The 12,645-nt window shown below is 45.9% G+C and overlaps 1 protein-coding gene across 1 annotated transcript in view; it reads left to right on the top strand.

The window, feature by feature from the left end:
- Positions 1-11,654, top strand: part of Rab40b (RAB40B, member RAS oncogene family) — a 32,108-nt gene extending 20,454 nt beyond the window's left edge. The window contains exons 2-6 of the mRNA XM_021213069.1: positions 4,576-4,636; positions 8,089-8,149; positions 8,899-8,976; positions 9,673-9,895; positions 10,465-11,654. Coding sequence (XP_021068728.1) covers positions 4,576-4,636; positions 8,089-8,149; positions 8,899-8,976; positions 9,673-9,895; positions 10,465-10,736 — 695 coding nt within the window. The 3' untranslated portion in view covers positions 10,737-11,654. The remainder of the gene's footprint in view (positions 1-4,575; positions 4,637-8,088; positions 8,150-8,898; positions 8,977-9,672; positions 9,896-10,464) is intronic.
- The last annotated feature ends 991 nt before the right edge of the window (positions 11,655-12,645 follow it).

The following is a 12,645-nucleotide window of genomic DNA, read 5'->3' as shown; positions in this document are numbered from 1 at the left end:
CGGGGTCTCAGACTGAGTTGAAACTTGAAACCAGAGACCAACAACTTTGATGAAAACAAAAGCCAAATCTAGTTCTTTGTTTTTGTTTGTTTTTAAAGATTTATTTATTTATTATATGTAAGTACACTGTAGCTGTCTTCAGACACCCTGGAAGCTGGCATCAGATCTCATTACGGATGGTTTTGAGCCACCATGTGGTTGCTGGGATTTGAACTCAGGACCTTCAGAAGAGCAGTCAGTGCTCTTAACCGCAGAGCCATCTCTCCATCCCCTAGTTCTTTGTTTTACAAAATTTATAAGGTAGGCCAGTGAGATTGCTTAGTGGGTAAAGGAGATTGCCACCAAGCTTGATGACCTGAGTTCTTTTCTAGGTCCCACATGGTAGACGGAAAGAATGGACTCCAGCAAGTTTGCCTTTTTTTTTCTAACCTCCACACAAGCTGTAGCACATGTGTGGGACCAGACACATTGTCTTCTCATATATAATTTTAAACTTGTAAGTACTTAAAACTTCATCCCATTCTGTTATATTTGTTATAGTACAGGATAGTGCGGTTTAGTAACCCTGACACATTCTAAAGAATGCAGGCTAGCCAGTTTTCACTGTGGGAACATCATATGGCATACCCACTCAAAGACGGCTACAATGTTTCCGGGAGGAGTAATCTCATGGGACCTCCATCATATGTGCACTTAGTCACTTATGGGTCAAACATGATCATAAGGATGACTGAGAAAAGGGATGTTTAGAGACTAGAAAAGCCAGCCTGCCTAGGCAGGAGTTAACCTCCTCAGAGACCAAAATGAGATGGCCTCCAGCCTGTGCAGGCTTGGTATTCTGCCTGTCTAGAGATAGACATGCTGAGGTCAGAATTATTGTTTCCACATTTGAAACAGACGTCCAAGTGTGTTTAGTCATTGCCTCATGGAGAGAATGAAAAGTCTTTAGCAATCCAGACAGAAGAAACGTTTTCAAAGTTAACCTAATGAATTCTGTTTGTATGTGTGTCATGCTGTGTGCCAATGGGCTGATCATTGCAGAACACCCGTGTTTGATAGTCCTGTGCACTCCATGGATTTGAAGGTCTGTGAGGAGGCTGCTATGCTGGGATGACAGATTGGGCTCCTCTGGGACCCAGGAGAGTGGATTCTTTACTGTGGTCACATGAGGGAGCCTCCCCAGGAGCCCTGATATGAGAGAAATGGGCAGGCAGTAAGAGCCATATCCATTCGCGTGGGAATGAACTCAGTTCTGATGCTGAAAATACCCTGCCATCCTCCAGGCTAGGAGAGAGACAAAGGCAAGGAACACTGGGGGGGGGGGCAAAAGAACACACAGGTAGAGAAATGGGGGAGGGGTGTCCAGGTGAGACAGGCTCAGGCCAAGGAACATCCAAACCACAGACATGCCAGCATCTTTCTGTGTTTTCACTAATGGGATAGGAGGTTCTGTGCTCCTGACTCTGAGTTCCTTAAAAAGAACAGCAGTTATTCCTCTCTAAGGGGCACTATTTCATTTTCCCACTGATTCACCTGCCCACTAGCATGATGGACCCTCTCCTGTGGACAGAGTGTCAGCTTAACAAGAGACAAATGGGGACTCAGAACCTTACTAAGATATGAGAACTGATGGGCTGTGGACTCAGTTAGGGAGTGTGTCACACGAGGCTGGGGTAGTGGATGTGTCCTCGACACTGGGGAAAAGCTTTGTGGAGTAATTGATGGGTGGGTTCAGGAAGAATTCAGCCACTGTTCTGTCCATGTGGAGCCAGAGTTCGTAGATCTCAGCTCCTGGGGCATCGGCTCCACTGCCAACCTGGGGAGGAGCTACCAGCTCATCCAATGGCTCCTGCCTGCCTTCCTATGCTTTCACTGGGCAGACAGAGCTGCAGCACTACTCCTGGGGCTGGGGACCTAGAGTTGAAACCCAGACCTCTAGATGTCTCCAGGGGACTGCACTGAGGCTATTTCTTTAGTGTTGATGATCAAAAGAAGCATGGTGAAGTTGTATGCCTGACCCATACAAGATCTAATTCTCAGGCTGGGCATCCTTCAATCTTAGCACTAGAGATGCAGGAGTGGGCCGGTATCTGTGAGTTTGTGCCAGCATGGTTTATAGAGCAAGTTCTAGGCTAACCAAGGTTACACAGTGAGACCCTATCTTAAAAAAAAAAAAAAAGCCAAATGGTGGTGGAACAAGTTACAAACTTGGTGGCATTTGTGATACAAAGGGTGTGCCCCTGCTGATGTCTTTACTGATCTCAGTTTCTGGGCCCTGGGTCCTCTCTAGAAGAGCAGCCAGTGCCCTTAATCTCCAGCCCTACTAGGTGTTTGGATTTTCTTGTTTGTTTTGTTTTTAAGAAGTGGAAAAATGATTTCTGGGGGGATAAAGGAGGATATATTTTTTGTTTTTAAAAACAGCTTTTGGAGGCTAGACATGATAGTACATACCTGTCGTCCCAATACATGGAAGGTGGGAAGCAAGAAGAAGGTCTACTTTAGCTAAATAGTCGATTTGAGGCCAGCCTAGAATACATGAGACCTTGTCTCAAAAAGTATACCAAAACAAAAGCTTGGGGGAATCTGGGATGCAGCCCTTTGGTAGGACATTTACCTAGCATTTGTCCATCCCCAGCAAAACGCACACATGCGTGCACACACATATACACCTACACATGTACAAAAACTTTTTTTCATCTTTTATCCTAGAAGAAAGGCATATTTATTAAAATAAAATCTTGATGTAGGCTTAGTGGTACAGTCTTCCTTTAATCCCAGCATTAGGGAGACAGATGCAAGTGGATCTCTGAGTTAGAGGCAAGCCTGGTCCACCGAGTAAGTTCCAGGACTGCCAAGGCTCACAGAGAATCCCTGTCTCAAACAACAAAGACAAAAGCAAATAAAATAAAAGCTTGAAGAGACTAGTGAGATGGGACAGCAGGTAAATGCCCTTGCCACTGCATATACGGCCCTGACTTTAGCCCCTGGGACCCACAAAGCAGAAGGAGAGGCTGTCTTCTGAGTACACATACATGCACAAGTGTTGTGGCATGCATTCTTGACCATGATGTAATAAGAATAAAACACACAACTTGAGGGGCTGCTGACATGGCCCAGCCAGTGCAGAGCTTGCCATGAAAGCGTGGCCCATGGATAGACACTGCCCTTATCCACGGCACCCATGGCAGAATTCAGCGGCCTATCTGTAACTCTGACACTAGGGATTGTGGGGTTGACAGGTGGTGACACTGACAACCTGAGTTTGAACTTTCATACTCATACAAAGGTGGGAGTAGAGAATCAATTCCTTGATGTTGACCTCTAACTCCCATGACTACCACAGTGCACACGCCTATCCCCACCCACCCATACACACTAATAAAGTAATAACAGTAGTAATAATAATAAATCAAATAATTTGAATTTGAGACAGGGTCTTACTACATATCGCTGCCTGCCTGGGACTTGCTATTAAGCCAAACTGGCCTGGAATTCAAAGAGATCCACCTGCTTCTGCCTCCTGAGTACTGGAATTAAACACATGTACCACCATGTCTGGCTAAACTAAATATATTTTTAAACAATAAAATGAGTGCTGAAGAAATGGTTGAGTGGTTAAGAGCACTTTGTTGCTCTTGTGGTTTGGTTCCTAGCGCCTCCATGCCTGCTCACAGTTGCCTGTAACTGCAGGTCATGAGTATATGCATGTGTGCACACATGCACAAACACATACACATTAAAAATAAAATCCTAAAATAAGGCGAAAAGACTGATCTGAGGTTAACCTCTGACCTTCACACATGCTGGGCACACATGCGCAAACATAGACATGTACATACACCACACCCACACCCACAAACCCCGAAAAGAGAGGAAAGTTTAGAGAAAAGACCCATAATGTCTAGTCTAGAGGTCACCCAGCTCAAGGCTGTCCCCCAGGCTCACCTTCCCGTGCCACAGACTCAGAGGTGGCATCTCCCTCTCTGCTCCCACACTGCGTTCCCTTCACATTTCTAGTTTGACACCTGAGGATACACTCCTGTTGCCAGAGCTGCTATTTGACTTTGTTCCCTTGAGTACAGCTGAGATGAACTTTCATGTGCAGTGTGGGGTGGCTACAACAACAGAGGGCAGAGGTGAGGAAGGACAGATAAAGAATACAAAACCCAACGGACTACAGCACTACAGCAAATCCATCAGCCACCAGGCCATGCATGGCTCTGGGAAGACTTAGAATAGTTCTTGAGAAGGTCCAAGTCAGCATCATGGGATCAGCCTGGGCCCACTGGCTCTGGGCCCATCCACAAGACAGCAGCAGGGGATGAGCAAGGCCCAAGGGACCCAGCTGGGAAACACTGAGCTGATGGCTGCTGTGGAGCTTGAGTGGTTATCCCCTGGGGTCTGAGAGAATCTTCAGAGATACATATTCAGGGTCTCATAAGGCTGCTTGTGATCTTGTAGCTATACAGTGAGGAACCTGTTTCTCTTTCAGTGCAACAGTTTCACATGCTTCATTGTTCTGTTATGGTTGATACATCCAGCCCAAAACCTAAGGTGTCCTCAACCCTTTTGCAGGAATTGATCACAAGACGACCACCATCCTGCTAGATGGCCGAAGGGTGAAACTGCAGCTTTGGTGAGTTGGGGGCTATTCTAGTCGGGATGTCCAGTCATGGTCCTGGAGCCATGGCCCTTAGTGCTGGCTTGAGCGGGTGGCTTTCCTCAAAAGGTGTTGATGCAGTTGTCTGGGTCCACTGAATCTCATTACCCCATTGTTCAAGGGGATGTGTGTACCAAGGGCTAAGCTGTGTCCAAGAAAGAGCCTTTGTTGATAGAAGGCACCTCATTGTCATCTGCTCCCTGTTTCTCTTCACCTGGTGTCATCAGGGACAGAAGTAGAGTGACCAGGACAGCCCAGTTCTCCCATCTCTGGTTCTGACTGTACCACATGGAGCTCAGAGTACCCTAGTGCCAAGGGCAGAGGACTTGTTGACCACCTAGGCAACAGCTCCCTCTGCTCTGGCTTCTAAGGTACTACGCCAGCCCTAAGCCTGGGAATTAGGGGCTCATTCTCCTTCCTGAGCCCCCGTGACCTGTGGGGAGACACATCTGAGGTTGTACCTCTAGCCCTGCTGGCTCTGCCCAAAGGTGCTGAATCTGTAGCTGTGTGTATGGCCTAACATCGCAGTGGAATTGGTCTCTCCTGAGTCTCCAGCTCCCACTGACTTTTTTTCAGGAAGCCAGGCCTATTTTACTGCACTCTTCCAGAGGCTTCAGGGACTCATACCATGCTCAAAAACAATCAATCCCAGAAGCTGGAGGGGTAGTCCAATGGTTAGGAACACTGGCTGCTCTTCCAGAAGACATGGGTTTCATTCCCAGAACCTACATGATGGAACCATCAATTCCAGAGGATCTGATGCCTTCTTCTAGCCTCAATGAGTGCTGCACACATTTGGTACACAGTCATGATTGCAGGCAAAACATCCACACACATAAAATAAAAATAAGTAAAATTTCAAACAAAAACAAAACCCAGTCCCTGTATGACCTGAAGCCTTTCTCAGGCGGTGTCAGTTGCTGTGTCCACACCGACTCTCCTGCACAGTCAACACAACCACTCTTGTTTCCTTATGTCCAAGGCTAGGCCTTCTGTCAACCTCCAACCTGTTTCCCCTCCCATGTCTGTAGAGGGCGCTGTGGCTATGTGCAGGGCTCTCGCAGGCCTATGTGATTACCAGCATCATGCAAGGTCATCATCAGATACAACTCCAGTTTACTGTCTTGCCACAGACTTTCTAATGGCCTCCCGTGGATTCTGTTGAGGCTGGTTCTGAAATCTTTGATTACTACTTTACTTCTCAGAACAGTGAGATGGTCCTTCCCATGCCTCCAGCTCATGCCCTTCTTGAGCTGCAGCGCTCCTCTCATGGGTTGGGTTAGTCACCAGCCACAGATGACATACAACAAACAAGCATCCGTTCCGTGGGCATTGTGAAGACATGCCTGGTATACATGGCTGGGGAACTCTTCATTCCCAAGAGTAGTGCTGAAGTGGGTATGTTAACAGAATGTGTAGATTGTGTATCTACATAGCTTTCAAAAAAAGAGTGAAGAATCATTGTACCCTCTCCAGAGTTACTACCATGAATGCACGATACCAGGAACCCACCCTGGGAACCTTCCTTTTCCCTGGTAGTTTCTTGGCATGCTGATCTTGCCTTCTGAGTACCTGTGTGTCATCACCTGCAAAGCAGAAGTTCTGCTTATGTTGATCAACTTAGGGGCATACTGGAGGATCTGCTTATGGTACAACTGTATGTCAAAGAAGGATCTTCCCTATCATTGAAAACAATGTTTATCCTGTGCTAGGGACAGAACTCAGTGTCTTTCTCTCATGAGGGAAGTATACAGCCACCAAGCTGCATCCCCTACCTTAGAATAACTGAGAAATTGTATTAGGTTTAATTTAATGTCTGAGAATCCCACTGTTAGGCTTCTAAATATTTATTTATTTATGGATGTGAGTACAGTCACTGTCTTCAGACACACCAGAAGAGGGCATCGGATCCCCATTACAGATGGTTGTGAGTCACCATATGGATGTTGGGAGTTGAACTCAGAACCTCAGTCAGTGCTCTTAACTGCTGATCCATCTCAACAGCCCCACTATTAGGTTTCTAGTCTGACTTTGTCTTTTTGAGACAGGGTATCACTATGTATCCCTGAGTAGTGAGAACTTGCTATATAGACCAGGCTGGTCTTGAACTCAGAGAGATCTGCCTGCCTCTGTCTCTAGAGTACTAGGATTGAAGGCATGTGCTCCCAAACCCAATGCCTGGTTCTAGTTTAACTTTTTCTTTTTGCTTTGTTTTTTGTTTATTTGTCGGTTCTTTTGCTTTTGTTTTGAGACAGGGTTTCAAGCCCTGGCTGTCCTGGAACTCACCCTGTAGACCAGGCTGCCTTCAAACTCACAGATCCTCCTGCTTCTGCCTCCTGAGTGCTGGGATTAAAGGCGTGTGCCACCACTGCCTGGCTCTAGTTTGACTTTTAAATATTAGGGGCTGGAGAGATAGGTTAGTATTAAGAGTACTTGGTGCTCTTCCAGAGAAACTGGGTTTGGTCCCCAGCACCACACATGGCTCAAGGGTACCAGTAACTCCAGTTCCAGAGAACCTGACACCCTCTTTTGGCCGCTGCAGCATGCACAGAGTGCACAAAAACTCACACAGACACACAGATGCACATAAATAAAAACAAACGAATATTTTTTAAAGTAAACATTAAAGCTAGGCTTGTGAGCCAGGTGTGGTAGTGTATGCCTTTATTCCCAGCACTCTGGAGGCAGAGGCAGGTAGATTTCTGAATTTGAGGCCAGCCTGGTCTACAGAGTGAGTTCCAGTACATCCAGGGCTATACAGAGAGACCCTGTCTCGAAAATGACCAAAAAAACAAAACAAAAAAAAAAAACAAAAACAAAAACAAAAAAACCCTAGGCTAGGTAGCACATAATCTCAGCACTTGGGAGGAGGAAGCACGTTTGATTCAAGGCTGAGCTGCACAAAGAAACCGTCTCAGAACAAGTCAAGAATGATGGCAAACACCGTTATGCTCAGGAAGCTTAGGCTACAAAGTAATACCCTTTCTCAAAAAAACAAATCAAGGTGGCTCAGTAGGTAATGGTGCTTGCCACCAAGCCTGATGGCATGAATTTGAGCCTCAGAACACACACGATGGTAGGAGAGGCTCCTACAAATTGTCCTCTAACTTCCACACATGTATCCTGGCTTATGCATGTGCACACAGACATATGAACACACATGTACACATGCATGCACACGTGTACACACGACAACACCACACACACACACTAAAAACAACAACGAGAAAGGGAATGAGCCCAAAAGAATGTGTTGATGCCAAGATCACGCTAGAAAATTCAGGATGGCTTTGTGGCTTTGTCTTGGACCGGCAGGTGATGGCCACCAACACTGAGACTGTAAAAGGTGGCTGTGGCTCCAAAGTGAGAAGGTAGTTATCAGGAAGAAACACCAATTTCCTCTTAACAGTCTCCAACATCTTTTTCAGGGACACCTCGGGGCAGGGGAGATTTTGTACCATATTCCGGTCATACTCCAGAGGTGCACAGGTAAACAGCACTCCCACCTGGGAGCAAGTTGATTTTGAAGAATAACTTTACAAGTGTTTGTTTAGCAATCTCCTTTATGGCTAACTGGAGGGTGAGGCGATTAAGCATGTATACAAACTGATGTGGGTGTAATCATACACTGTAACCTGGTGGCTTGTGATTTTTCAGCATCCTGCATGGTGTGTGTGGGCATGCATTCTCATGAGTGCCTGCCCGCATGTATATGTATATGTATGTGTGTGTGTGTGTGTGTGTGTGTGTATGTGTGTGCATGCATGTACACATATGTACTCGAGCTTCTTGTATATGTGTAAGCATGTCCATGGGCTCTATGGGGAGGGAGACTTGCTCTGCTCTAGGTGGCAATGTCCCCACATCCTGTGCCCCAGAGCAGCTTGTGGATGAGTTCAAGCCTCCAGCTTAATTTGATAGTTGAGCATCTATCAGTGAGTGCATGAAACATCATTGGAAATAATAATGTAATGCCTATAAAGAATGGTTAAATCAAAATTACATGCTTTTGTTGAAGTAAGAAAAATTACTTAGGAACCAGGCATAGTGGTGCAAGACTTTAACCCCAGTACTTGGGAGACAAAGGCAGATGGATCTCAATGGGTTCCAAGCCAGCCTCATCTCACTGTCTTTTTTAAAATTAGTGATTGGTTAGTTATGTCTCTGCAAGTCTCTGGATAAAGCTTGCTGCTATGTTCTTCTGTGTGCTGACCTTTGTGACTTCTCCCCCACCCCAGGGTGTGATCCTGGTCTATGACATTGCCAACCGATGGTCCTTTGATGGCATTAATCGATGGATTAAGGAGATTGATGAGGTATGATACGTGATATTGGCCAGGGATTGGCCCATGTGGCTGTTGGCCAGAGGTACGGCAATAGGGAGAATGTTCCACCTCATGGATAGACCCTGCAGCATGACCAAAGGACCTTATGGTTCAGGAAACTGGGCTCTGCTGTGCCCCTGCTCTGGCATGTGGGTTCTGCTTGCCCCACTCCCAACTGGTGGGATGGTGGGTGGGCAGGGATGGGATTGCTGCTTGTCCAGCTACTGGTGGGAGCCTAGTGGGTGAGTATCAAGCCCTCTGATCAGGGTCTTGTGGCTTCCCTAATAAAGGGCCACAGGTTGAGTGTTTTAAAACAATAGTGATTTTCTTCAGGTTTTGTAGGACAGAAATTGGTGGGGCTGGGATCTTCCAAGAGCTTCGGGACAGTGCTCTTCCTGCCTGTCCCAGCTTCTGATAGTGGTAGCCATCTTTGACAGTCACTTCATTCTATGTCATCATCGTCACGTGGCATTTCCCCATGTCCCCTCTGTGTCCTCTCCTCTCCTTATGAAGATGCCAGTCGTTAAAATAATCCCCCCTCCAATTCAAATCCCCCCTTTCATCTTAAGTTATTACATACACAAAGACCATATTTTCTAATAAAGTACTGTTCTGAAGTTCTGGGAGGACATGAATTTGCAGGGTCATACCACTCAACCATTTTTCCTTGCCTTTCTCATGCTCTAGCATGCCCCTGGGGTGCCTAAAATCTTGGTGGGAAACCGGCTACACCTGGCATTCAAGCGGCAGGTGCCCACTGAACAGGCCCAGGCCTACGCTGAGCGCCTGGGTGTGACCTTCTTTGAGGTTAGCCCTCTGTGCAACTTCAACATTACAGAGTCCTTCACAGAGCTGGCTAGGATCGTGCTGCTGCGGCATGGGATGGACCGTCTCTGGAGGCCGAGCAAGGGTATGTTAGGAGGGCCAGTCTAAGTCTCCTTTAGCTCCATCAGATGTGAAGTGGCTCTATAGCTCCCTGCATAATTGTCTGCCTCCTAGGACCTATCTCAAGGCTTCTGTGGCCATTCTCAGAAATCAAATGCATTTAGGGGTTATGAGATGGCTCAGTGGGTAAGGATACTTGCTGTCAAGCTCTCAACCTGAGTCTGATCTCTGAAACCATTGGAGGGCTTTGGATCTCCACCTGTAGGGTTATAACACATGCGTGAGTGCGTATGTGTGTGAGTGAATGTGTGTGTGTTTGCACTATATGAATGTTCGTTTTAAAAATCAAATATATTTGAAGGGAATAATTATTACATCTTTGGAAGAAAGCTCATGATGAGATTTTTCTGTGATCTGTACATGGGCAGAGGTGGAGGCAGAACAGGGTCTGCTACAGTCATCAGTGACACAGCCATCCCGTTTGAGGTTACTAGTTCCTGGAGGGAGGCAAACAAATGTGGGGCTTCTTCCCCCTTGTAGCTATCCCTAATCATAGAAAACATAGGGTAAGCAGTTCTCTTTTCTTTTCCCAAGTACTGAGTTTGCAAGAGCTCTGCTGTCGCGCTGTGGTGTCCTGCACGCCTGGGCACCTGGTAGACAAGCTCCCCCTCCCTGTCGCCTTAAGAAGCCACCTTAAGTCTTTCTCGATGGCCAGTGGCCTGAACACCAGGATGATGCATGGCCGCTCCTACTCCCTCACTGCCAACTCCAGCCATAAGAGGAACAGCTTCCGAAAAGTCAGGACCATCCGCCCACCCCAAAGCCCGGCCAGAAACTGTGCCAGGAACAGCTGCAAAATTTCTTAGAGGCTGGAATTGGTGGCAGTGGCCTGTAATCTCAGCTACTCAAAAGGCTGAGGCAGGAGGATTATAAGATCAAGGCCCATCTGAGCTACAGAGTGAGTTCAAGGTCAACCTGGGCAATTTTGAGACTCTGCCTCAAAATTAAAAAGTGAGCTGGCTCTCTGGGAGAGTCTGGAGACAGAGACCTTTCCAGACTCAAGGAACACGTTCTCCATTTATTAACGGTCACGATATTGCTTCCTTTGGAATACCGCTGCCACTGACTTGGTAGGAATGCCCAGTGCGCTGTGACTGACACTTTTGTGTGGATGTGCATGAAGCCCTTGTTCTAGACTTGTGTGTGCAAAGGGATAAAATTAGTATTCTGCTCTACTCTGGATAATATGAATTAAGGATGTGACTTTTTATCATGATTTTTGTGCAACTTTTTCTGTAACTGCTTTTATATGGCTGATAAAATGTGTGTAGTGAATATATGTTCAAGGAAATTTCAGAAGCAATGATAATCAGATAATCTAGCATTACTGATACTACAAGAGGGGTCTTTTGTAAACATTTTAATGTCAAAGCCCCAACTTATAAAAGAAATGCTGCAGTTTCACAGATTGTGTACAACAGGTCTGTCCCATTTGGGTAGGACATGGATTTGATAAAGTTTTTGCTATGTTGTTTACTACATTTTGAGATTAATACGTAATCTATATTCATATTTTTCTGTAAACTTACATATTTTGTACAAAGTATCCTACAAGTTCTGAAACTATGGGAAGAAAATGCCAAAGATATCTCCAATTATGTTGAACACAGCCAGCATTGTTTCGGCATATTAGCAAGGAGAAAGGTATTTCAGTAAAGGAGAAGTAAGAACAGTTATTTAAGAATTATGTTTCTCAATAAAGTGGATACTTGCTCCTCTCTTGACAGAGTCATGGTATCTCTTTCTAGATCCAGGTACAGCACAGCTCTTTTCTGCACTTGTCTCCTTGCCTGCTTCATGATGTTTACCCCAAAGCTTAGTTTTGTCCTATGTCATCTTTGGAATGGATTTCTTCCCAGAGAAGACATGCAGAGAAAATGAGTAGTGCTGTATGTCATGGCAAATGCCTAGTATCCCGGTTCTTGGGCGCTTGAAGCAGTATTGCTGTGACTCTTTGACCAACTTGGAGCTACATCGCGAGTTCCAGGGTTAGAGAATGAGACCTTGTCTTAATATGATAAAGTGGAAGTACTGAAAAAAAAACACTTTCTTATGTGGCTCCTGGTGTCAGAGGTTTGTTAAAGCTGTGACCAGACATTTTCCCTAGAGATGAAGCCCTTGTCACTCTTTGCCAACAACAACAACAAAAAAAAAAGCAAAAAAAACAAAAAAACAACAAAAACAAAAAACAAAAACACCACAACATTCTGGCGTTGTAAAGGCTCAAGTACAGGTCTCTTTTCTGGTCCTGCTGCTTAGGAAGCTAGACCCTATGAGGGATTAAACAACAGGAAAACTGAAGTCAGATAAAGCTCAGATATCCTAAGTTTTTACTAGTGATTTACAACGTCTTAACAATTCTTGAGGCTCTAGATACACAGTAACAATGTCCTTAGCGTAGCCATCCTAACCCTAACCCTAACCCTGAGTGTAGCCATCTGAGCCACTGAAGGCCTGAAGCTGGGGTCATCCAGCCCTGGGGAGATGAGGTGAATAGACATCCAGAGAGGCAGGTGAGTGTGGAAGCCAGTGAAACCTGAAGGAACAAGGCCTCCTTGACAGTGGCCAACTATGAAGACTTCCTGCCAGGACCTTCACAGCCACCTTACTGTTGTGTAAATGTTCTCACACTTGGTGAGAACAGTCCCTGAAGTGGTTTTCCCTCCCCTCTTCAGTGATGATGGGATGAATGGTGGGCTGTGTGGGACTAAGCCA

Source organism: Mus pahari, chromosome 14, assembly GCF_900095145.1.
Source record: "Mus pahari chromosome 14, PAHARI_EIJ_v1.1, whole genome shotgun sequence".
NCBI classification, from domain to species: domain Eukaryota; kingdom Metazoa; phylum Chordata; class Mammalia; order Rodentia; family Muridae; genus Mus; species Mus pahari.
Note: the sequence above shows the minus strand (reverse complement) of the source record. Positions and strands in the feature narration are given on the sequence as shown.